General features: G+C 45.8%; 1 protein-coding gene across 7 annotated transcripts in view; it reads left to right on the top strand.

Moving 5' to 3' along the window:
- The window catches only part of CADPS (calcium dependent secretion activator), a 202,290-nt gene extending 175,816 nt beyond the window's left edge, over positions 1 to 26,474 (top strand). For all 7 annotated transcript variants that reach the window (XM_079316651.1, XM_079316650.1, XM_079316648.1 and 4 more), the window contains 4 exons: positions 2,086 to 2,118; positions 4,715 to 4,822; positions 23,410 to 23,514; positions 25,146 to 26,474. In XM_079316651.1, coding sequence (XP_079172777.1) covers positions 2,086 to 2,118; positions 4,715 to 4,822; positions 23,410 to 23,514; positions 25,146 to 25,325 — 426 coding nt within the window. In that variant the 3' untranslated portion in view covers positions 25,326 to 26,474. The remainder of the gene's footprint in view (positions 1 to 2,085; positions 2,119 to 4,714; positions 4,823 to 23,409; positions 23,515 to 25,145) is intronic.
- The last annotated feature ends 412 nt before the right edge of the window (positions 26,475 to 26,886 follow it).

Raw genomic sequence — 26,886 nt, 5'->3', positions numbered from 1 at the left:
GGTGTAGCCCTGAGCAAGGACCCCAGCTTGAGTTCTGCAGCCTGTTGAACCCCATCATTTTCCAGGCTTTCCTCCTGATTGTTGGGATTTGCTGCTCAGAAAAACTGCTGGTTTGGTGCTCGCACAGGCACCCTGCCTGCGTGGGTGTGCCATGGCTGCCTGCTCTCCTGGAGCTGCATCCACTGGATGGGCTCCAGCTGCCTTCACACATGGAGACTGAGGCTTCACTCCCATTCTGCAGGAGCAAGGGATAGCACTTTACCACCTCCCAACAAAGTTGTGAGGATAAATGCAGAGACAGGGCAAGGTGTCCAGACAGCTGGCTGGAAACTGGAATACCTGGAGGCAAGACAAGTTTGCTCTGGTGCTGATTCTGCTGCCTCCTTCCTAAACTCAAGTGCTGGGCCGTGCCCTGTCCCCCTGCAGCCTCTCTGGCAGCCAGACCCGGGGTCACATTGCAGCAGCAGGCACTCGGTGCCCTCCTCATGCCCTTCCCTCTGTTCCTGCCCCCCGGCTCGGCAGCCTGGGCGCTGCCAATACTCGCCGCGTTCACCTCGGCAATTACCACCAGTCTGGTCTTTTGTATCGCCTCATTGTGCTTAATTATGCACCCCCCACACACACCATATGAGTGCTTCCACCCACTCTCACATTCTGTCTCACACATACATTCATTCTCTCATTCGGGACACATAATTTATTCATCCCAAGATGCAACTGTGTGCGTGTTATATTTAGGCTGTTTTAATGGTAGCTTTAGAAATATTTAAAAGCAGGTGAGCTTTTACACCCAAACAAAGATGGCCGGCAACGCTTACCCTAATTAAAAGCAGAAGCGTTGTGGAAAATCCCAGCCATACTCTTTCTAGACACTGTGCCTTATGCTGCAGTGGGAAAAAGGTCTCTGTGGCCAGCTGGCCACTGCTCAGTTGGAAGAGTTGGCCCTGACGTCAGGGGCCACCCCGCCTCCTGCGCCAGGCAATGTGCACCCTGCTGCATGGAGAACCACAGGCAGAGTCAGTTTGGGGTCTTGCAGATCACACCAGCTTGTGATGGCACCACAGAGTGCAGTGTCCATCTCTGATACCCTCCCTCCAATAGCATCGTCTAAAAAGGGAGGAAAATCATGGAAAAATGAGGTGGCTGTCCAGTTTGGGAAGCAGAAAAGCTTCAGGGCTCTTCTGCTTGGCATGGCATGAGCACACTGGCCCAACATGGTCTGCAATTTCTTGCCAGCATCAGGGCCAGCAAAGAGGGAGAAAATAATAATTTTTGGCTTGAATTCACTGATGTGATGGAGGAACAAGTGAGTGCAGGAGAGGCTGCATGTGAAAGCAACAGGGCCAGGTTGTGAAACATGGACACAACTTTCCAAGCAGCCCAGCCACAGACATTCATGTGCAAAACTTCTCAGAAATCCCTCAGCCTAGCAGAGCATCACTGAATGGTTGGGCTGGAAGGGACCTTACAAATCATCTCATTTGAACCCTCCTGCCACAGGCAAGGACACCTTCCACTATCCAGGTTATTCATCCAGCCTGGTCCTGACAGAGTCCCAGGCTGCAGCCTGCACAACTGGGGGAACACACCGTGGGCAGGACAATGGGACAGGAGCAAAATTAGGGTCCTTTGGGTGCTTTCTTGTGCCTAGCCCTGCCAGCCTCACCATGCCATCATTCCCAAGGGAGCTGCCACTGCTCCTGGGATACAGCTCCCAGCAGGAGAGACATGCAGTGCCTTGGGAGACACGTGGCATCAGGTGGAGAGCGAGGCCTCCGAAGAAAATAACGATGTCTTCTTACGAACCCCATCTTCCCCCGCTCGCTGAAGTAGAAGCACAACTCCCACACTATCATCTGCTGCTATTAGAGCTTTAGCAGCAGTAAAGTTACCTCTCCAAAAAAAAACAACAACAAAAATACCACCCTTTTAGACAGGAAAGTGAGTTTCATCACCCTTTTCAACCTACTCAGCATTATGTTGTCCCAAGTGTTGACTGGAGATGGTCTTACAGAGTTTAAAGAAAAAAAAAAACAGACCTGAAAAGGTACTGGTGGTGTTAACTCTCTTCTTGTTCTTTTACAGGTGAAGGCTGCTTCCAAATACGTGGATGTACCCGTAAGCCCAATTTAAACAACTTCTGTCATAGTAATTTGCATTGTGCTTTGGTTTATGGCATGTGTAGCAACCCACATTATGCATTAACAGCCAAGATTGAACCATAGGACTTCATACTTCTAACATTTGAACTGGAAAGGATATCTCCATTATGGTAATAATGAGCAGTTACCCTCTTATGGAGACCTATGAGGCTGTTTAGGCAACAATTTGCAGATGGTGTCAAAAAGGTACCATATTTATGCAATTGGCTTGAATCACATTTGAAAAAAAAAATGGGAGCAGTGCATTCTGTTAATTCTTCATTTGGACTTGTACAAATACAGTATAATTTCCAAACAAAAAGTCCAGACATGTTAGAACTGAGCCAACACACATCTAACACATTAGCTAATCTATTTTATTTTTGTTCTTCTAATTGTTGGTTTATTTTACTCTTTTGGAAAATGACTTTTTTATTACTTTGGGGAAATGGTGATGAGCTACCAACATGTGTTTGGGAAATTGTTAATGAAAATAATTTTTTCCATTTTTCTGTAATTGGTGTAGGAAAACTGTACATCGTCTCCTCTAATTAGACCTTGATTCATAAGGAAAAGAGCCCTTAATGTTCTTAGACAGAGCACTTAACTTGCCAGAAATTTACATTTAAATTAAGTTGAAGTGTAATATATGAATGTTGGCTGGAATAAGGGGTTACTGTAACATTTACAGGCAGAAAGATCCTGAGCAACTGCAAATTGCAGAAAAATAGATCTTAATATACCACACCAGTTCCTGCACCCAGTTAGAGTGGGCAGTGGAAATCAAGAGTAACTCAGTTGTGTTTGATGATGTGCATGTATAATGTGTGTATATTTAATACAGTTATATTGTTCTGCATGTTCTCATATGACAATGTGATAAATTTATCAGGCATCTTGGACCACATCATCTGCATTTGGTGTTTTCGGCCCTTTAGCCCAATCTAAATGTTGCCTACAAAATTATCATATCTTGAGCCTAGCACGGAAAAGACAAACTCTTGTACAGTAAGAGGTGTTGCTTGGTTTAAAATACCCCAGATCTTGGCATTCTGTTCTCTTGGAGTAATAAAAGCAAGATTTTGAGAGCCTTGGGAAGAAAAAGTCATAATTTATTTCTTGCCCTGAAAATGTGGACATCCTTCAGATGAATTTCCTAATTGTTTCAGTGCATCTTAAATATTTAATAATCAGAAATTTGAACACAGAACGGTTAAAGTAACTTCTAGGGCGAAACATGGCCTTCTCTGAGGCCTTTATGTTCCTGGAAAGTAAAGCATCTCCAGGAAAGTGGTCTTAGTAAAATGCTATGTAACCCTTTCAAGCTTTTTCAAAAGCTTTGTACCTTGGACACCTTTGGGAGGTCTGCAGCAGGATCTGCTCCTCTCCTCAAAGCCAGACAGATGCTCCAGTTCTTTGTGTAAATCAGAGCAAAAATCATTCACCTGAGATAGTATTCAGTTGTTTCTCCACCTGCCCCTGGAAATTAAACCATATTACAGTGGCTTCCTTGACAGCCTCAACATTTTTAATGAACTCAACCCCCAGCCCCACACAGCTCCCAGACCTGAGCAGAGGCCACCCCATGGTCCATGAGCCTTCCCAGGGAAAGCAGAAACAAAAACCTGTTTGACTACAGAACAGAGAGGAAATCCTGTTCAAATCCTGTTTGAACAGAAACCCACCACTTCAATTTAATTCCGCAAATGTTAGTTAAATCTAATTCTGTAATTCTGTTGCAATTTTCTTGGTACAAACCAATCCATCTAATCCCGCCTTGGAATGGGCACCATCAGCAGACTGAAAATTGCTTGAAAGTGTAACACTTGACTACTGCCACATTTGTGTTGTCCTCATTGTTTTTCAAATTAATACCTTGTCATTGTTGCAGTAGGTGTTAAGAAATGTCACTGCCTTCCCAAGGGCCAAGCACTGGCCCTTTGCTTGATAATTGTTTGCTTTGTATTAAAAAACTCCCTTCCTACTGCTTTCCAAACTGTCCTCATTTTCACCCTGGAAATTACACGGATGTGTTAACTAACTTCAATTTACAGCGGCTGACAATCGTATCTTGCAGAGAAATGATACTCTGTGATCTGAGGTAAATCACAGTAATGGAAACTAATGACACTAGTTATTAACAAACTTACAATGTGCCACACAAATTTAAGGTTTTGTGGCAGCTCTGGTAATGACTCATGTTACCATATTTTAATGGGTTTCCTTTGAGGTAAGTTTGAATCCAATATATCAAGCAATGTGAACTCAAACAAGATTTTTTTTAAAGTATTTTCCCATCCAGCTGCTTCAGTTCCCATTTGCTTTAAAGCAATGCTGTTATCCACAAAATCTTGCATGCTTGAAGGTCACTCTTTAAAAATCAGTTAAATTCTGCAGAGAGCTGTGTAGAAATGTGACATCAGGTAAGTGTCCATCAGGTAAGGAAAGGGCAAACTGCAGGAGGACAGCAGGAGATGGAAGAGAAGGAAAAGCAGTGATGAGGCTGCACAGAGAAGCTGCCCCCTGGGTCACTATTCATGTTTTTCTCTCTCTCTCTTCTCTCCTCCATGCAGAAGCCAGGAATGGATGTTGCTGATGCCTATGTGACATTTGTCCGCCACTCTCAGGATGTCCTGCGTGATAAGGTCAATGAGGAGATGTATATAGAAAGGTTATTTGATGTAAGTAAATGCCCTCTCCTCCTTGGACACCAAGCAGGAGAGACCCAAAATGTGACAAAATAAGACAGGAGGATAAGTCACATTTTGAGAAATTTATTGCTTATAGCTTTAAAAAATAAATAAATCTTTCCTTTCTTTCTGACTAAGGCTCGTATCTGCTCTCTGCCTGCTTTAAATCTCTACTCTAGTCTACTGTGTCTTAGTCTGTGTGTGGATTTTAAAGAAACAGTATCTTCTAAGAGAGCTCTTTAACGTCCTTAAGCTTGTGTAAATTTCTCTGTATCAGAACATCTCAGTCATTGTTCTCACTGTTCAAATTTGAGCCAGGCTTTTGGCAGATGTGTTTGCTAAGGGCCAGCTCTTTTGCACATTTTGCATTGTTTCACTGACAAGCACTCCAAATCTGACAGCAAATTTAACATACTAAACTTTAATTTTAAAAGCTAATCAAAACATAGCTGATTATGAATGGGCTTTGTTGTATAAGAGGTACATGTTGTGGTGTCTGCCACCAAAGAAAATTTGAGACATGGTCTCCTTGAAGATGGCCAGTAGGAGCTGACCCAGATGTTCACAGCTAATTTTCAGAACAGTTTATTGGACTGAGAGAACAGTGTCCTGTGATGCCTGAGTTTTTTAGGTTTGGAAGCATGTTTAAAGTATCTCTGTTTCCATTGCTTTTGTTTTGTTACAGCCTTTCTGTCCCTGTAGCTGTCCTATAGTGAAGGTTTTCTGTTGATGACCAGCCTGCAGCATTAGTGTTTCAGTCTCTCTAGGGTATTTGTCTGTATCTCAGTTTCTGTTTGAAGCAGCTTATTTCCCTACTTTCCTTCCTTCCTTCCATCTTTCAGCAGTGCCATGTCTCAATCTCCTGGCTCTGGAACTCTAACAGCCTTCTGTGCTTTCTTTACTCACTCTTTTGCTTCCTCAGTGTGCAGGGAAAGCTGCTTTTTCCCCAACCAACCTCTTCCTTCACTCAATACTTCTCTTTCTGCACATTACCTGTCCCTCAGAAGCCTCTTCTTCCTTTACAATTCCCACTCTTTCTTTCCCCTGTAACTCACCAGATTAAAATGGAACTTATCTCTCATGTCAAATGTTTTATCACATTATATCAAGTGGCATGAATTAAGAGTCAAATAATCTTACTGTGTACATCTACTAGCATGACCCATATCCACTGGGAATGCCTCATTCATGCACAGAGCACAGCAGTGCTCGCTCCGGGGAGAGTTTGCAGCGTGAGCACCAGACGCAAATCACCCATCAAGCAGGCATGGGGAGAAAAAACAAAACATAAAACAAAAGACTGTCGCTTCCATCTGCAGCAGGCCTGCCAGTGCATTGCTCGTTTGTGTTGAAATTTATTCCACGAGCAGTTAAATTTCCAGAGCTCATCTGGACTGTTCTTTTCAATGCCCACACTGCCTTTTCCCTCATCCTTTCCCTATGATTCACAGTTGGTGTGTTTGTACCGATTTGGGCCATTATTTCCAATTTTCAAAAGGCTGTAATTAACACAAATATTGATTTCAGTTTGATCCACTCATACTTGGTTTTACCAAGCTGTATTTTAAACAAATTAACAGTTGACATGAACAAAAAAATGGAAGAGCAGCTACCTTGGTGGAAAGCAAAAAATGCAAAACCCTTCTTTCCCTCCCTGCCTTCCACAAGTCTCCCTGATCCATGTGGAATTAAATAATCAAGGATGGGGTTTTTACATTTCTCTGCCTGTTTTGACCTACACTGACTGCAGGAGGGAATTGCAGCATGTCGGAGCTGTTCCAATTCCTGTTCCCATTCATGTTCCCATTCCTGTTGCCATCCCAGTGGGACAGAGTTGGGATCTAATGTTACTGGCATGTTTGCATGTGTCTCATGTACATGAGTGTGTGCCCATGAGCAGGGGGAGCTGCAGGGAGGTTGCTTTGCCAAGCCCTTGTCACCCAAAACTTGGGATTATGTTTTGAGCAGCCATGTATTGTCTTTGTCAGGTTGCAGCTGAAGGAGCTGGCTCCTGTGGTCAGCTCCCATCGTGGCTCAGGTGCTCCTGGTGGGTCAGTACCAGCACAGGGTTTGCATGGGGGTCACCAGACCCCAATTATGTTGGTGTTGTGTTTACCCATGGTTGGGTAAAGACAGGAGCAAGTGCTTAACTCCATTATTGAGCTCAGACAGAGCCCTGCAGCCTTTTGCCCCTCTCACCTAACCCAGCAAAGCAGCATGGTTGTGGGGTCTTTAAGCTCCTTTGGTCTTGTTTTCCAGGGACATTTTATGTACTAACTTAACCTCTTTAATAAGGAAGAGAAGAGGAATAATCAAAAATGGCATTTATGATGCTGAGTTAGAGTTGGACCTGATTTTGTTCCCTCTTCCCTCAGCATGGCAGGGGAGCAATCCTCTTAGCTGCAGTTTCTCCAGGCAATGAGATTATTAACACTTTCACAGCCAGATCCTCAGCTGGTTTAGTGCAGTGGTGCTGGCTTGCCCCAAGGGCATATCTCAGTCCAGTTTAGGCTGTTGAATGACAATAGGGGCAGCAGTGACAGCAAACAGTTTAAACCTGCCTGCAGGCAGGTCTTGTGCACCCTGTGGGGTCCCAGTAAAAATACTCACAGTGTGGGGCTGCATCCATTTTCTGCACAGTCCTGAGCAGTGCAGGAGCAGAGGTGCACAGTGCAAGGTTGTATGGCATGTTCTGTGGGGTTTGAACTCCTGGGATGTCACTAATCTCTGCACTTTTCTGCAGTCCTGTTCTGTGTTTTCACTTGTTCCCCATTTGTTTCCTCCCAGGAGCAGAGGCTCCAGGGTTTTAGGTCATGTCCCCAGAGAAGCTAGGTTAATATGTCTTTTCTTGGCATTTGCCATGACTTCTTAGCTCAGAAACCATCTCCCTTCCCCTGCATTGCCTGACTTGCTTGTGCCTGCAGAACAGAGCTCTGCTCTTTGGGAGATACTGGTGTTTGTGGCAGATTATTGTTATATTTCTGTGTGGTCTCTACGTTAATCCTCTTAATTCTGCAAATTAGTCAGAATGGGTTTTCCTCCCTCCCTGAAATAGAGTCATCTTAATTTTAAAAATCTGTATTCTTGGGATTGTTGAATGAACAGATTGATCGTGGAGTTCTGCTGGTAATCAAAACCTAACTAGCTTTTTGGCAGTGCTGTTTACTACAGAGTAACATGACTTATTTACTTGGCCTGGCTCACTAATTTGATAACATTTAAAGCTAAAACAGTGTAATAAGGCCCATTGATAGAGAGCAGTGGCAACAGAGGAGTTTCAGAATAGCTGTAGCATCCACTCGCTGTGCTCCTGTGCCTGTCTGGGTGCTTTGGGATTTAAACCCTATGGTACTTTGCACACAATGCAGAAGGATCACAAACTCTGTGTGGTGCCTGACAGGAAGAAACATTTTATCACTTTTTGCCCAGAGAGGGGAGCAGAGTTGACATGCAGAATGGAACTTTTTATAGGAACAATGAGGCAGAAGCAGGTGGGTGTATCTTAAACATGGGAGAATATCTTCAGAGTAATCTTGAGTCTTCAGACCAATTATGCAAAATTCAGGTCCTCTTTGTCTTAGGTCACGGAGAGTTTCATAGGATAAGAGTTTATGCACCCATCATTTTGTCTAAAGGCAGTGGGAGTTTTACTTGTGAGGGTTGTGCCCTTTGGCAGAAGTTATTTCTAGATCCATGTATGTGTTTATATCTTTACAAACACCCTTAGATCCTCACAGTATAGGTTTCAACCCGTCACAACATATGTGATCCAGAAAGTCTATGATTGACTAGTAGATAGTGTGAATGCCAACCTTTCTTCCCCATAAATTGGTAAACACTAATGTAAAACATAGGGTGACTATTTCCTCCCCAGCCACAGCGAGTAGCACATACACAAAAGGCTTCTGAACATTGGGTGAGCTCCCCAAGATCCTGCAAATTCCAGCATCCTGATGCAGACCCTGAATCGCGCAGATGGCATTTTTCTCTCTGATGATTAATTCAATATCTTACCGAAAAAAACAAAAACATGCTTTTGATATGAGGGATCAAAACACCAAGAGAAGCTCCTAAGATTGTGAGGACCTAAAAAAAAATTAATTTATTTTTTTCCTCCTTGTACTTCTTGAAGACACCAGCCTGAGTAGAAGATAAGGATTAAAACAGATGTGCTTAGTGCTAGTTCATCTGCTTAAATCTAGCAGTCTCTGAGATCAGTGATTAAAAAGCCATCTCTAACTTTGATGAAATCCACTGCAATGGTAATTCTGTCTCTGATCGCTGTCTTATGGGCCTCATGTCTGCCTAAACCGGACATAGAAAACATTTCACTGGAGATGATACATGGATTATATGGGTCAATTATACACTTAATCTGCCTTCTGGAGATTAAGCGTGCATGGATTGACCCTGCGTATTTGGCTTGTCCTTGGCAGTTATCAGATCAGGAAGGTTGCCTTTACCAAAAAGTCTGGTAAGAACTTAATCACGCAGTGATAGCGCCCGCCGAGGTGGCAGCAGGCAGAGTGCTTTTTGCAGAAGGCAGTTTTACCACTTCACTGTCACTGTGAGTGCTCAGCCCCTCGGTCTATGGCACAGCCGGGATAGCAGACGGAGAATTTACTCCGGAAACGAGAAATGAGCCCGTGCTTCTCTGCAAGACAGAAACGGCTCTTAGTCTGGATGGCAGGGTGGGATTAGCAGGGTCTGGCAGGTGGAGCAGGGAGGGCAGTGGGGAGACCAGGGTTTGCTCTGCCCTCAGCTGTCCTCAGTGCAGAGGAACCATCACTCCAGGTCCTTCATCAGCTGGAGGAGCCAGCATCTCCTTCCCACCACCTTCAGGGAGGCAAAAGCTCCTGGCTCAGGCTCCAGCATCAAATCCTGTCCCTCAGGCTCAGCTGAGTTGGCCTTTTAGGAAGCCCCAGAGATATCCCAAGGCAGACGTTGCATTCGGTGGATTTTGATGGATTTTGGGTTTCTTCCCTCAGCCCAACAGGAGTTCTAGGCACATGGTGCAGGACTGTCCTCACATTTCCAAAACAGACTGCCCTTGCTTCTGACTTCTAAATATCAGAGATAATAAGGATGTAGGACACTGTGTGAGACTCAAGACTTCAGCAAAATCCTTATACACATTTCCAGGAGCCTGAGTAAGCATTTGTCAGAGGAGGATCCACAGGCAGCTCAGCATATGTTTCAGTACCTACAGGTTAGAGCCTGATAGCACACCTGAGTATACAAAATACAAAACACAGCTAGATCAGTTAATTCAGCAAGTCCTCTGCAGACACTGAGACATTAGCTTATTCTTGAAATCGAAGCTTTTGCCCTCAGCAGGGTTACTCACTTGAATTTTGGCAGCTCCTTCAAGGCATGCTTGCAGGATCATGGCATTTCTTGCTAGACCGCAAGCCTTGCACGGCACAATCAAATGCCAAAAGAGAGCCCTTCCCATCCTCCCTTCTCCTTCCCCTCTTCAGTCTCAAGAGCCTGGTTGTGAGTCAGTGGAGCTACTCACAGTGAGCTGGAATTACTCACAGGAGGCCGGGTTGCAGGATCAGGGAAGAGCGGATATCAGGCTGCGCGCTGGGCTCCCATCTCCTATCTGCTTGTAGCCGCACTCACCGCTTTCTCTTAGACAGACAACAACCTGTTTCCTCCCACGCAGCTAGACTGCTCATTAGGGCACTAACTCTCTCCCACTCCCATCCTGATATGGCCTCCACGGAGCTATTTCTTCTGCGATGTTTTTTGCTTTTTTTTTTCCCCCCTCTCTCCCCTTCCAGAGGGAGTTGTGAAATGAAGACAATTAGGCACATCGATCTCAAGGGAGTGCAGCTTACTTTTCCCTCCTTGTGGATATTTGGAGGAGGCAGAGCCATGCAGCTTTTGCTGCCCTTTGCTGGCTTTTCAAGGCTCAGACCTGCACATGGAGTTGATCTCACTGCAGGATTTTAGCTGGGAAAAATCATAAAATTGTGTTGGCAGTTTTCAGTATATCTTCTAGGGGACAAATTCTCTTTGCCCAGAGGAGGGGCATAGAGTACACTGTCCTTCTGCAGCCTCTTTTTCTCCCCATATGCCCTCTTGGGGTCACACGGGAGTGGGGAGAGGAGCTTAGCACTGATTCCACTCCTCAGAGCCAGCCCTTGTCCTCTGATATTCCCCTCTGTTAGCTTCACACGGCCCAGGCATGCACTGGGCACATGGCCTCCTGGCTCCCCCTCAGCAAGGCTTCTTTCCTGAAGTGCTCATTTAAGTAGGCTCCATTTAATTTATTTTAGGGAGAGTCTTAATAAAGTAAATCCTAGATCTGTCACCGGATTTTACATGCTTGAAAGGGGTTTTTTTCCCCTCCTAAATGTCTTTATCAGAACAGCTTTTCATGTTCCAGTAGACATTTGGTTGAAGACAGTTAATTTGATTTCTTTTCCAGAGGAGATTTTCCATTAATCATTCTAAGAAGGCAGACTGATTGCTCTGTTACGTTAAGGTCAGCATAGGCTTGCTAACATCATCTGCACCGTGCTTTTGAGCGTCAGAGATCTGTGTTCTGGGGCTGGCACTGAGTGAAAGATCATTCATTTCCTGGTAGATGTGAGTGGCCGAGGTTTTGGGATAGCAGGAGCACGGAATCCTCTATCCAGAGAGAGCCTTTTTCTGAGCAGCCTCTGCACATTTGTAGCTGCGGACGAGTTACACGGTGCACTCTGCCTTCCAGCTAAGTTTAAGAGGTTGTAACTAATTGGAGCTTTGGAAGAGCCGGAGCCATGCAGTTTTTGCTGCCTTTTGCTGGCTTTTCAAGGCTCAGACCTGCACCTGGAGTTATCTCACTGCAGGACTTTAGCTGGGAGAAATCATAAAATAGTGGTGGCAGTTGTCCGTATATCTTCTAGGGGACAAATTCTCTTTGTCCAGAGGATGGACACCGTCCTTGTGCAGCCTCTTTTCCATCGTGTGTGCCATCAGGGAGGAGAGCGGGGCCGGTCCAGCTGCGCCCAGCGGTGCGGGGAGCGTGGGAAGGGCCGGGAGCCGCGCTGCCCGCAGGTGTGCGGGGCTGACCCCGGCCCGCGGCTCTGCTCCCTCCCTCCGGGCTCTGCAAAGAGCCTTTGCCCGAAGGAGCTCCCGGTGCACACAGGGGAGAGCCCCTGCGCGGACAATGACGAATTGTCTGATTTCCAGCAGCGCCTTCAATCCATCCTTTCCTTTTCTCGCCCTGCATCCCAGCCCCGCACAATCGCTGCTCAGCCCGCGCCAGCCAGCGGTGCGTGCCGGATTAGCCGTCCCAGGTCATTTTGTTTCTCTTGATCTGCGGCTCTTTCCTTTCCCGGTGCTCCCTTAAGCCTCGCCCTGGATGTATGATATCAGCATTCAAAAATGCCTGCTGGGACTCGGGCAGGGAGCGCGCTGCGCCCGGTGTTTAACCCCAGCAAGAACCAAGGGAGCTGCCGCAATCACGGCTGAGATGTCCAGACAGCTTCTAGCTACTTTTTTTTGGAATTTACAGGCTATAAAATAAGCAGATAAAGTTTATAAAGTCCCACTTCATGACAGCTTCCAATTTAAACTGATAACAAGTATAATGAAAGTATTATAAGCATGCACTGCTGTGCATCTTACTGAACAACTGTGCAGCCAGTTTTATCATCACTGCCTCACACTAACAGGGCTCTGGAATCAGGACAGAAAAATAGCAGTTGTGTGGATATTGTGTTTTTCTAGGCTGCTTTATATAGAAACTCAGATTTTAACATGTCAACTTCATTTCTGTTTTGAAAAATGGAAATAAGCAGAGAATATTTTATAGGTTAAAAATGTATTTGAGAACAAGAATCCATACAGGAGTGGTTTTCTGTTTTTTATGCAGGAGCTCTTTTATTTAGGAAAAGGGAGGTCTGCAAATTCCTGCAAAGCAGCAGGTTTTTGGGAATTTAATTTGGCAGTTCCTAGTGAATGCTGTGCACTTAGCAGAGATGTATCTGTGGTGAAGGAGAGAGAGCTCAGCACCCAGAGCCCACCTGGTGGTGTGCCCAGGCACCCATTCTGTGCAGGGATATGGGATGCTCCATGCCAGCACAGCCTGGAAATGAAGGGTCTTCCACTTCAGGGGTTCGTGTAGCCAGGACAGGCTTTACCTGTTTCCTAAAGGGAGCATTTTCTGGAGGTGTGTAATTCAGTGTATAAACAGGATTAGGATTTTCGGTCTCAGAGAGGAAATGAGGCCCCTGCTGAGGCACTCAGCCTGCAAACCTGACTGGTTTAAGCATGGATGTCCCTGGTTTGAGGACACTGTGGATGGGACAGAAGTTTGGGGTGGCAGCCTGCTTCCTTCCCTGATCACTGTGAGCACCAACTCCTGCACCCCCTGCCATGGACCAGCAGTTGTTTGCACAGAGTTTCCTCTGCAGTTTTCTGTGCCCTGATGAGCACATGGCCTGTGCCCTCCTCAGGGTGAGTGCAGCAGCAGTGGCTGGGATGGATTCAGAGATGATCTATGTGTGGGCTGGGGTAGGTGTTTGCTCACAAAAAACCCCAGCAGGTTGGGACCAGGACATCCCTGGCTGTAGGAAGAGAGGTGCCAGCACTGCAGTTGCTTTTTCCATGAGATTCTTCCTAGGGCAGAAGGGGAGTCATTGGCACATTCACCCATCACTTCTGTCAGGGATGTGAGTGTATGACTGTTTGCAGGGCAGAGGCTTCAGTGTCTGGCTAGCAGAGCAAACCACCCTGACATGCAGCTCAGGGCCACCGGAGTGAGTACAAGGCACATATCCTCAGCATCAGAGTTCTTCCTCCCCCCTGGAGGAGCAATAGGGTTGCAGATCCATTTCTGGCTGTGTCCCCGCTGTGGGAAACCTTTGCCTGTGTGCTGAGAGTGCACAGATCTGCCTGTAAAGCCTCTGAGGGCTGGCACAAACAAACCTGCACCCACCGAGGTGTGTGGAGTCACAGCTGCACATGCTGTGTGCAGTTACTGGTGTTACTGGTTTGTGCAGCACCAAGAGCAGGGACTACTAGGGATGAGCTTCTTGGGGACATGTGTTTGTTGGGGACCTTAGCCCCACCAACACAAAAGACACTCGCTGTCCTCTCTGAAAAGGAATAAAATGTTGGGTTAAGAGCAGGGAGAAACCTGCAGCAAGGGGCGTGCAGGTCGGGCTGTGCCCCTTTGGAGAGCAGGGACTTTGTGCAATCCCAGCAGCACAGGCAGCACCCCCGGGAGCCCCGGCCTCCCTCCCATTAACACCTGTGGCACCGAGCTGCCGAGCCCCGCCGGGTCCAGCCTGCAGCCAATTAAGGGTGAGGCAGCAGGCTGAGCACCCCCTGAGCCGCGATCCCCGGGCAGTGGGTGCTCCCATATGTACTGCAAGGAGCGTGCGGCACTTCCCGCGCCGGGGCTGCGCGCCGCGCTCCTCCCGAGCGCTCTGCCCTGTTGGAAGGCACAGCTCTTACGCCATTCAAAGTTGTTTTGTGGTTTATTTTTGGGAAAGGGGGGGGGAGAAAAATAATGTAATTCGGTGATGCCATTTGCATCCTAGACAGATGATGAGTTGCTCTGGCTAGCAGCTTAACCCTATTAGGCAACGTTAGGGACTGTGACTTTATTAAATAATAATACAAATTATTTTCATATCAAGACCCTTTGACTTTGTAACTTACTTGAATTGGTACGTTGTCAACAAGAATGAAATTTTTTAGTTAAGGAATATAAAATAGAGTAAAAGACATCCAGAATTCACAGCTCTGGGGTGGATGTTGTTCAACACCCTGTGTGTACTTGCAGTGATAGCATTATAGTAGTACATAAAATACCAGGGGAAAAAGTACTTTTACTTCAGTAATACCTCAGTGTGAGTGTGACCTGGGAGACTCCAGACTTATTCACAAGGCTTTGGTAGAACAAGGTCAAAATTTTATTAAAAAAGAAAAAAAGACCCCGAGGTTTCGGGGGACTTTTATCAAATTGCTAGCACTTTGCCAGATCTCTAGAATTTAATGTGGAGTTTTATAGAGAGATTTAGTCCTGAAAATGAGGGTCATGTTGCCTGCTGTGAGGACCACTTGCCCAGAGCCCTGCTGAGCACAACTAACAGGGGCTTGGCTCACAGGGGCAACCGTGGGGTCCCCAGTTTGGCAAAGGGGTCACAAACCCCAAACGTTGACGGTTTGTGCACATGGTTCCTGAACACACCAAGGCAAAGACCCTGCAGAGAATTAAAATCAGCACAGTGCAAACTGTCACCAAAACTTCAGATTTATTTTCTGAAAAATATTTTCCAAAAGGTCTGAATCTGGGGGTAAATCACCTTTCTAGCAGCAACCCAAGGGCTGCCTGAAGCCCTCCCAGTGCTCTGCCCTGTGCTCTGTGGAGCTACACCACCAGAACTACTTTTGATGTTGGCTTTTCATACCTAACTTAAAGAATTATGTGCCATGGAAAAGCTGCCTAATGACCGGACAGCGTTATTATCTGGCATGCAGCAGCATAGCAGGACAATAACTATTTATTTACTCTTTGTGGATAATGTTATTTTCTAATCTTTGGTAATAGCAAGAGAGCATCTGATATATACAATATTGGTGTGTATCCAATTGTTTGTGAACATCCCAAGTTTTGAAACATGGTTGTGAGAGAGGAATATAAGCTTAAGCTTGAAAGGCTAAAAAGCAGAAAGCCCCACACGTAAATGCTATTATACACTTAATGAGGCAGGGTTTAAAAAAAAAATCAGCCACACAAGTTGGTTTTATCAAAGAAAATGTATAAATAACAACCAGTGATTCAGAGTGCCTCACAAAAGGAAAAGCAGGGACGGGAAGCTAGCACTTCACTTGTGGCATTCAGATAATAGTATTTACTACACTAATCTTTTGGGCTTAGCAATTGACAATCAATATATTATTATCAACAAGCGTTAATGCAAACAAAAAGCTTCTATTTCTTTTTTTAACTGTGTTCCCCTAAGTCCCTTAAATTTAATTAAAACCAGACAGCTCTCCTTCTAGTACAAATTAGAGTTAAAATCATATTAAATATTTGTTCCACAGGAAAACAAAAGTGTCAGCTTGTGCTACCAGGTTTGGCTGTTTCTTTTTTTCCTCTTTTTTTTTTTTTTTTTTTTTTTTTTTTTTTTACACACAGAGGGGAAAAAAAAAAATACCAGCTACTCAAAGTTAAAATAAAGTCTCTCTCCCTCCCTCCCTGTCTCCCAAGACTACTGTCTATAACATGTTGTTCCTTATAGAAAGTGGGATATGGTGGCATTTGCTTGATTAACTTGCTCGACAAAAGTGACAGCTGCTGTGGGTGCATGTAGCTAAGCTGCACAGCGCAGTTCCGCCTTTGTACATCTGTCAGCAAAAAAGGAGGAATAAAGAGTGAAAAGAGACAAATTGGTCCCAAAAGGCAATCCATTCAACTCAGGAGGTTTGCTCTATTCAAGCACTCGCTGGGAATCTCAAGTGCTAGGTAGCTTATTCAATTTCATTCATTCTTTAGAATGAGCCCTGAAGTGTTTAATTTCTTATTCTGCTGAATAAAAGGGGAGCTTTTTTTTTTTTTTTTTTTTTATTGGAAGCATTAATTGTAAGACTAGCTGATCAATGCCTGCAATATTAACTCATTGCTTATTTTATGGTTAACTGTGTGCTCCGAGAGCCGCAGCAGCTAAACTTATTTCTGTAACGTGGGCAATGTCACACCAATTTCTGTGCTTCTGGAAAATCCAGGCACTCACAGCAATGTCATTCTCAGTGCTCTGAGCCTTGTGCCCTGCCCAGCTTGGGGGAATGGCCCAAATCCCTGGCAGGTGTAACTCCAAAGAGTCGCTGGGTCATTATTGGTGCCACCCATGGCTGTGGCCAGGACGTGACCGAGCCAGATGCTCTTTGCCTGGGGGTTCAGCCCTGAGCCCACTGCAGGTTTGGACCTCAACCCAGAACAAGGAGGTTTTATAGCTCCAAATACTGAGATGCTTTTGGGTGGTTCTTTAGTCCCCAGCAAAGGGCAGGGCAGGGGAGCCCATCAGGAGGACTCTGTGGAGTATAGTATGGATTTTGTTGAGTAGTGGCAAAGAAAGCTGATGGATGGATGGATGGATGGATGGATGGATGGATGGATGGATGGATGGATGGATGGATGGATGGGGTTTGCTGTAGGTCTCTGCTTGCCATCCAGAAAACTTGTGCTTGCAGGGGAGAGTTGTGCCTCCTCCTTCTTCATTGTGTTACAGAAGGTCCGTTTCAGTCTCCTCATTGACACTGGAGACTAGAATTATGTTTGTGCTTGAGTGCCTGTGGGTCTTCATCCACCTCAGCTCTGGCACCTCCTCCTCCATGGCCACTGCCACATATCTTACTTAACTCAGGCATTTCAGACATATTTTTGTCACCAAGTGTGTCACCCTACCCCTGCTCCATCCCCACTCTCCCAGCCTGGGGCACAACACATCTTCTGCAGCAACACAAAACTTGGTTTTCCAGAACAGCCTGAAAAACAGCTGGGCTCAGCTCTGCCAGCCTGGCCCATCCCACCACTGTCCTCCACATCCAGAGCTGGCCTTTGGAAAAGGGATTGTGTAAACTGCTGTGTGTTCTTGCTGGGAACACTTCTTAATTTCTGATAGACAAGAGTAGGAACTGCACTGGCTGTGAGGCTCTTTGCTTTGGGCTTGCCATCTTTACCAAGTTTTTGGGGCAGCAATGACTGTCTGGAACCAACAGCAAAAGAAACATTGAGGGAGGTGGAGAGGAACACTTTGGTGGCCACAGAAGAGTGGATGGACAAGAATGATCCTTCCATGAGTGCCATAGGGCAGTCTGGGCTTTGGGCTGCAGGGCTGCAGCCAGTTCTGGTGTACAAGCCTGGCTGTGCCACTGGGCACACTGAGGGTGAAGGAAGGAACACGGTGCCTGGGGCTGGCAGGCTGCTCCTGAAGAGTTCCTGCTCCCACTGTCCACGAGTCCTCCAGCACTGTGTGCACAGAGCTGGTCCCCAGACAGCATGTCCCTGTGCTGCTGTGGCTGCATCCCTGCCTTCCCTGTGGAGATGGTACCTGCTCAGGGGAGGTGGCTGCATGAATACATGTGACAACACCAAATACTCAGTTTAATCTCAGGGCCACCCAGGACTGGGATGGACACAGCTCTGTCAGCTTCCACCTACTGTCAGCAGTTGTAAATTATCCCAGCCCCACTGTGCCTTCCACCAGCTGAGCTTCTGGCCCATTGGACAGGGATGCTAATGCCAAAAACAGAGTTGGTAATTTTATCTTTCTTTTTTTTTCCCCTGGCTGATCAAATCTCTTTGAGCTGGTGCTTGAGAGCAGGTCCAGTTTTCCTTTGGAAAATAATATTCACAGTCAGCCTCTTTCTCTCTCCCTTCCCACCTCTGTGCTCCCCTCACTTCATGCTGGCCAGCTCAGGGATGCTGTGGTGGCGTCTGCCCAGCATCCCGTTCCTCATCTTTGAAACACCTTGAATTCAAGGGTTCATTTCAAAGCTGCCTTTCAGCATTTCAAAACAAGCCCATGTCCTGGACAAAGAGAGGGAGCCAGCCAGCATTCGGAGCCTCTTTGTGCAGTGTGTGTCACAGTTTTAAATAGATTTGCCCTGCTTGGATTGGTTCTGGTTGGAAAGCGAGTACTGAAATGAGAGGTCATAGGGGAGAGTTACTATGGTAATTGAGTAGTATCACCAGTAGTTTTGCTCTTATGAGCATTAAAGCACATAATAATAGACAAACAACAGTGGTTAAAGCAAGCAGGTAGGATTACTATGTTCTTTTGTCAGAAGTATATAATGTCTTGTAGTCAGTTTTAAAGACTTCTCAACCCCAAATCCACCCAGCAGTCACCTGCTGAGTAATTTTGTATGCCTAATCTCTAGCCCTTAACTACAAGCTTTCTGCTAATTTGAGGCAAATGGGTATTTTTGACACTAAATAGGGCAGTAAAGAATCCCTGACCTAGAAAAACTCCGTTCCAAGGCACTGAGAGCAGAAAAATATTCTTTCAGCATCCTTGTGAGACCTTTGGAATGACATAAAATAGCTTTGACTAAACTGTGCTGCAGCCTTCGATTAATGGTTTGCAGAAACTTGCTGAACATCCCTACTACAACTTCCCCCATAAAACTTGTCACTTCAGATTGCCATCAGCCACCACAACAATAATCATTTCATGCCTATTGCTAATTGCAAGCACAGCTGAGGCTCAGCAGGGTGCTCTTGCACAGTCCCAGGCCTTTATACCAGCCTCAATCTGTTGTATGGCACTTGTTCACACACAAAAAAACTACCAGTAAAGGCAGAAAGAGGCAGAGTCACAGGTTCCTTGTAATCCCTCTGCTACCCTGCTGACAACCCAGCCCTATAAGCATTCCTGGTTTTGTCCCACTCTTTACAAAAGCTGAAGTGACCTTAAGCTACTAGTATGTAAGCTTTTGAATGAAGAATACAGCTCCTTCAGGTGCCTTAAGAAGCAGTGTTGCATCTGGCTTACGAGATTCTGTTTGCAGCACTCCTGGGGTGAGCTGTGGCTTCCTGTAACATGTAAAATATGAGTGTGAACTCAAGGTTCATGGCAAGGAACAGGAGGTCATGCTTCCATTCAGCTCACACCAAAGAGAACGGGGGTCTGCAGATGTTCCTGGGTGTGTGTAATGACACCACCTCCCAGAAAGCACAGGAACCCAGCTCAGGGCTGGGTTTTGATAAAATGTGCCACATTCAGCGTGCTACTTGCAGATTTATTCATACCAATTTCTACAATTTATGTATTCAGAGACAAACTTGCTATTTCAGGAACTTATTGATCATGTTTTTTTCATTAAAAAAAAAAAAAGAAAAAAAAGGCAGAGGGCTGGGGAACAAGGAAGCTTGTTTGGGGTGTTGGATGGGCAGCCATAGAAGTGCACCTCTTACAATGCTCCAGCTCCTCTAATACCCATCCTGGTGCATGGCCCACCTCATCTATCCAGCCTAGCACCCAGCAATGAGGGTTTCCGTGAAAGACAGGACAGGAAAACAAACCTGAAAGAGGGATTGAATTCCTGTCTGTACAAGTACAGTACTTGCTTGCCATGACTGGGCTCTGATAGTGTCTGCATTTCCTCTGCTGGGGCTGGGTCATGGTGTGCAGCCATGGGGCTGTGGTTTGCCTCTGCCAGAGCCCTGCTCCCTTCCCTGACATCCTGCTGGATGAGTGGTACCCACCATGCATCCCTGGGGATGCAGGCTCCACAGCCTGTCCTCACCTCTGCCCCCAGATTGAGTGTGAATTGTCCCCTAGGTGAGGGACAGGAATGCCAGCAGCACCAGTAATGTGTGTGTACTACAGTGAGTTACATGTGGGGTTTTGTCCATGGGTCTGGACCATCAGTGAGGTCTGTTCGTTCTTTACAACCAGGCATGAGGAGTTTTTTTGCAGAAAACGTATTTATGGTATTTACTTTGGTGTGCCCATCCCACAGCAGTGCAGTGACTCCTGAAATGTGCTGCAAACCCTTTGGCAGAGCCCCAAAGTTCAGTATTTGGGCTATGGCCTCTGCACCTTGTCTTTGGGGACAAGCCACAAGGCTGGAGCTGGATTCTCAAGGGGACCATGTGTCCCCAGCATGAACCCCACTGCCCCTGAGGGGATGGCAGAGCCCCTGGGGAAAGCAAGGTGGCCAGTGTCCCCACAGGACCACTCTGTGCTCTTTTGTCTGAGGTGAATACGTTTCTGTTTAGGAGCATTTGGCTTTTTTGTTGTTTTTTTTAATAATATAGTCATATGCAAATGTTATCTTCTTTGGTAGGTTAGTCATGAATCAGAGGGCTTATGCGTCTTATAGCACATCAACACTAGCGATAGCTAAAGGGAACATTTAATTTATGGGCTAACTTATTTTTATGAATATGCAGGGCTTAAATTCAGCAGTTGGTGTGTGCTCTATGAAGTGACGTGACGGTTTTGTGTATCAAGATCAATGAATTAGACTTTGTCTTTTTCCCATAAAGCAGAAAGTCTTAGGAGCAAGTTGGCTTTGAGAAAGAGAGCTCCTTTCACACAGCCGAGCACTATGCCTGGCTCAGCCCTTGTCAGCCAGAGCTCCAGAGGAGAGGGTGCAATCCACATTTGGTTCCAAGCAGTTTGCTGCTCCCAGAAGTGTGTTGAAGTGCCCTCCAGAAACACAAAAACACATTTCATTTTTCTTACTCTGAAGGTCTCGCAGCAGCAAAGTCACCTTGCCAATAACCTCCAGGCAGAGGTTGTAATTTCTGTTTGGGATCACATAGCTGCGTGGGCGTGTGTGGAGTGGGACAGACAGAAATGGCAGGACCTGCCCCTGCCAGGGACTTCTCATCTCGTGTAGGGTTGACACAAACACCCAGCAGATCGTTGTGTGGAAGATGGGAGGCGGCAGGGGAGGGCAGAGGGTGTGTGTGTGTGTAACACACAGTTGTGCCCTTCCTCTGGGGTTCTGATTTGAAGAGGTGGCAGAAGGGGAAGGAGGTGTTTGGCTGACCTGGGCATCCATGTGCCAGCACAGCCCTGGGTCACAGCTAATGTCACCCAAGAGCATGACTCAGTTGAACACTGCAGAAAAGCAGCTTCATGAACATTAACAATTTCTCTGTTTTGCCCACGTGGGTCTGCAGCATTTCATGAGAACCCAGGCAGATTCCCCAGTGACAGCAATTGCTCTGTGCCACCCATTGCTCTGTGCCACCCAACCACCAGATGGCTGCTGGCTGTCCTGGGTTGGGGTGCCTGGAATCATCAGGGGGTATCCAGGGACACTCTGACTTCTCAGACTAGTCTGAGGGATTGGAAGGTATGAAGCCCCACCAGACCTTCATGTCCTATGCTCATCAGGTCCACACCAGCTACCCAGGTTGCTTCATTCACTGTTCAACCCCAGTCTGATTCAGGAGACAGCTGAGAGCTCCTGCTTGCCAGTCTCAATTAGTCTCATCCAAGCTCTTGCCAGCTTTCTGTCCTGGAGATGAAGGGTCAGCAGAATCTGTGCCACAGGTTGCACAAGGTGTAAGCATTGAGCATGAGGTCACCACATGCCATGTCTTCAGTGACTCTTTCATCTTCTTATTTTCTCCCTTTTATTGAAGAGGTGTTGTAGAAATTTAAGTAGAGGAACATCATTGGAGTTGAGGGGAAATCCCTTCCGTGCAGCTCCTGGGTGTGCTGCAGCACATTCAGAGATGTGTGTTGAGCACACGTTTTTGTGGTGCAGGGCTGGTTTAGCTTAGACTCATGTTTGCTTTGGTGAGCCTCATGCCACCTTGTGGGTGCCAGTGTGAAAGGATGGAGGGTAACAAATCACTGGCCTGTTTTGCAATTACAGAATGTTCAGTTGTCTCCATTCCCCTGCTGCACCAGCAGCTTCTGCAGCCAGCAGGAAAAGGGCACATTCTATGTCAGAGACCCTCGACCTGAAGGGCAGTGAGGGGGCAGCAAGACCTGGCTTGGACTGGTGTGAGGTTTCAGGCTCATTGGAAGGCTGCTGCATCCCAGACTAACTTGGATAGTGCTCTGTCAGGGTTTTCATACACTGGTCTGCTGGGGTTTCTTTACTATTTTAACTGGTTCTAGATTAATTGCATCTGGTCTGCAGTATGGGATTTGATCTCTGCATGTAAGAGAGATCACGAGAAGGGTGCAGCTGTGCATACAGAGGTGTGATGGGTTTTTGCCTGCTTTGGAACCCCTCCTTGTGCTGAGGTTTTGTGGTTCCCCACCACCCCCCAGCCCCTACTTTTCCTCCTCTCAAGGCTCACTGCTCATAGTGTGGCATCAGCTGTGCCATGTCAGCCCTGCATGAGCAGGGCTCTGATCCACAGCCCGGCAGAGCCTCCCTGCACTGCAGGAATGGCAGGAATGGGAATGGCAGGCTGCTACCACACTGCTGCGAGCCTTTTTCACAGACAACAGCACAATTTCAGCCCCTGGAGGGGCCCTGTGAGTTCAGCAGCTTAAAACAAGCTGATTTTTTTGCTGCTTTTCCATCTTTCATAACTGTGAGGGTGAAACCAGAGCATTTCCCACACAGCCTGGGCAGGCACCTGTAGGTGCTTACACCAGCATCCTTCCCCCAGCCAAATCTTACCCTGCATGAGCCTCCCCTCCGATCACCCTCGGGGACCCAGACTCTTCCTGTGCCTGCTTATGATTGAATTTGAAGATGGTAAGTAACCTGAGTGTGGGATTACCATCCTTAAAGGCAGGACTGTGCTCTCACTGTGGGGGAAACAGGTTAAAACATGGCTCGAGCTAAACACACATCACTGCTGGCAAGTGCCATCAATGGCAAAATCAGATTACAAAACCTTGTGGTGCTACTGGTGGTGGCAGGTACTGGTACCCTCCTAATAAGCTTCTTGTTGCTATTAAAATTGAAAAGCTCATGCATAGAAATTCTGTTTAAGAGCAGATGCCTGTCTCCCCTGTCAGTGTGTGCCCCCCATGAGCGGGCTGGCAGGTGGCAGAGGTGGGTGTGAGGGGATGCTGGGGGCAGTGTCAGTCAGGGGTGGCACACAGCCCCTCTGTGGGTGCTGGAGAAGTCTGTCTCTCTTGCAGCAATGGTACACCAGCTCCATGAGTGTTGTGTGCACTTGGCTGACAGACCGCATGGACCTGCAGCTCCACATCTACCAGCTGAAAACTCTCATTAGGATAGTGAAGGTAAGCACTGGGGTGTGCCCTGTGTGTGGCACGTGCTCACTGGCACATAAATTAAGGATTCATTAAAATTCTTTTAAAGAATTAAGATAGCTATGTCTATGGCAGGTATCACTGGATTAACAGGAACTGTAAATGCACAGAGATGTAAAACACAGGTGTGCAAATAAGAACAAAGTATCTCCTTGCATTAAAACAAAAACAAAAACTCTCTTGCTGTTTGCCCTTACCTGTACTGTAAGTGCACCAGAATTAGCCTTTTTGTGGGCAGATTCACTGATCACACCAGTGAGCTCTGGTGTTAAAATGGGTTAAATCAACCCAAAAGTTTTAATGCTGTTTTGCTAGAAACATTTAAGCCCAGCTATGGCTTCTGATTATTGTCAGAATGTAAATGAGATTGTTCTCATAGTTAATTGAAGTTGTTTTTTTTACAATGGGTGTATATAATCAACTCTAAGAGATCACAAAGGTGAGATAACATACCCTGAAAGTAGCATTTTTTTTCCTTAAGTGCACGTGTATGTGTATATGTGTGTGTGTGCATGCCTTGGACTAATGATAATTATTTCAGTGTGAAATCACAGTGGTTTACGTGAAATAATAAGATCACAGAAGGGGGTAAATATACTTTTGATCATTTTAGGTTCTATCTAATGCTTTTTGGTCTAGTATTTTATAATGTTTATGGTCTTGTGTGCAGTGAACACATTGAAGGCATGAATAAATTAAAACTGAAATGCATTAAATGTGATTTTCATAACTGAAAACAACAGGCACAGACAGATTATTCCTACTTGTCAGCTAGCTGAGGAAAGCTTTTTTCCTTGTGCTTTATTTATACCAATATTACATTCAGAAGCAGCTATAACAAACCCAAGGACTTTCTGAAATAGCAGAACAGTAAATAGTTTCTATGCAGAGCACAGAGCAGAATTAAATGAACAACGAGACCAGAGTTTTATCTCACAGAGTTGAGAAGTTTTTAAGCATAAATTCAAATAGGAGATGTTAACTGTAATAGCAAGGGAAATATGGGAACCAGGGAAATAAGATTCCAGATCGAGGTGAAGAAAGGGAGATTTAAGAAACACGTGCCCCATGCTTATATTTATACATCAATAATTTTGTCTCCAGTATCCTGGACTTAGTTTATTTAATCCCTGTACTGTAGGTAGGATTGTTTAATATGGAGCATTCCGGGAATGTGTAATCATGTCTGTGGGTAAGGGGGATAAGCATCCTGCTGCTTGAAGAGACATAACTGACATCAGGGGCAGGATGAACACATCCAGGAGCAAGGGAAGTTAGTTGGAGCAGAGCCCTTATATTGCTTTGATGTCTTTTTAGATACCAGCCCACCCTATGCAAAGCTCCCCTGAGCTGCTCTGAAGCTGCCCAGCCCACAAAGGCAGGGCTGGAGTCACAGAGCTGTCATTTGTTGCTGAAGGCAGCCTAGAGGGACCTGTGCCACGCCAGAGTGGTGGCCAGCAGAGCTGCCCACATCAAGCTGTCCCCAGGGCTGGGCTCTCCCTGGTGCCCCCTTAGTGCCCCAAACCCCCAGCACAGGGGCACAGGTTGACTCCTGCAGCAGAGCTGCTGCTGGCCCTGACCTCTCCCTGTCTGTGCTTTAGAAAACATACCGAGATTTCCGATTGCAAGGCGTGCTGGACTCCACCTTGAACAGCAAAACCTACGAGACCATCCGGAACCGGCTGACGGTGGAGGAGGCCACGGCGTCGGTCAGCGAGGGCGGGGGGCTGCAGGGCATCACCATGAAGGACAGCGATGAGGAGGATGAGGAGGATGACTAGGGAGGCTGGAGCAGCAGCTGGGCTCGCCTGGTATCCGTGCATGTACCTCGTCTGTAACTCAGTTAGCCACATTAGGAGTTTTTATGTCAGCTCTAAATGCCCATGAGAAGTTTACCAATACAAATGCCATGTTAGCTGTGTGGTAATAAGATTAGCACCTCTCTTTGATTCATCGGTTTCCTAATTTCATATCTATATGTTCATAAGCAATATGGAGCACCATTGTTTAATACTGTTAATGGAAAAACTACATAGAAAACATCCTAGGTGTGTCCCTGTTATTAAAGTTTAAACAATGCTTCATTAATGTACTGTATATACATTGATGGTAAATTGTTGTGAAGATGAGTGACTCGAGTCCTTTCATTTCTTTCTCTTCTGTGGATGCCAACTGCTTAAAATTAATTAAAAAAACAGCTTTGTTTTTAAAAGAAAAACCAGGCAATTACAAATGATTTTTTTTTTGTTCTCTCTGTTCATTTAAAAACCAGAAAACAAACAAACCCAGACAGCCGTTTGAATCATTCTGCATCCTTGTTAATGTACCAGGCTCTTCCCTTCGATATGCAGTTAACTCCATAGAGACTACATCCCAAAGGATTAGTCACTCTAATTGCCACACCAGATTAATCCTATCATTATGGATATATCATGCCACATTACAAGTCCAAAGCAGTTGTTTTATGTTGACGTTTGCTCCTCTAAATGTTACATTTTTGTTTAAATTTCAAATAACCGTGTATGTACAAAGACAACTTTAATTACAATCTTAGACTCTACAAATGTGTTTATAATAATATATTGAATATTTATTTCGGTAGATTGTAACCATAATTTACAATTCCTCTGTTTCACAATGGTTTTTATATATGTCATGTACATTGCATTTTGACCAGTAACTGCATGTCCATCAGTTCCTTCTCCAGAGCTTTTACTTTCTGTGTAAAATAGTGATCCATCTTGCTTTTTTTGCCTTATACAAGCCGACAGTTGTAAAAGTGTGAGAACTGTGGCTTCTCAATAAATAACTATTCAGATGTCCTAATAATAAATTATGGAGTCTTTTTATGTCTGCCTTAGAAAAAATACCAAACCAAGCTGAGATGTAAGAGCCCCAACCTCACAGAATAAAGGCATTTTCTTTTCTCATGGGTGTTCTTTAGTTTATTAATTAAGAAGATGGTTTCCTGATTTGCTCCCCGAGGTCAGGATTGGGAGTGCACTGTCTGTTCCCCAGGTACAAGGGCATTTATGCTGTGACCCCCACAGCTGTTTCCACCATTATCTGCATTTTATGTCCTGTGATTTGTCCCTCAACATTTATTGCTGTCTGCTCTGGTTCAGCCCCTGTTATTAAATGGCCATCAGCCTTACCCAACTCTTACCTTCCTTCAAAAGGCTCAGTTTGTATTTTAACTTCTCCCAAAGCAGACAACTGCAGCAGCACTTAGGGCAGAGACAAACCCTGAGCTGAAATTAAATTCAAGTCTGGTTTGATGGAAAGCATGTTTAAAGGAAGCACACTTGAACTGGCTGCCCAGGGAGGTCATGGATACCCCAT

The sequence above is a fragment of the Erithacus rubecula genome, assembly GCF_903797595.1.
Source record: "Erithacus rubecula genome assembly, chromosome: 13".
Lineage (NCBI taxonomy): Eukaryota > Metazoa > Chordata > Aves > Passeriformes > Muscicapidae > Erithacus > Erithacus rubecula.
This window is presented reverse-complemented; position numbering and strand designations above follow the sequence as displayed.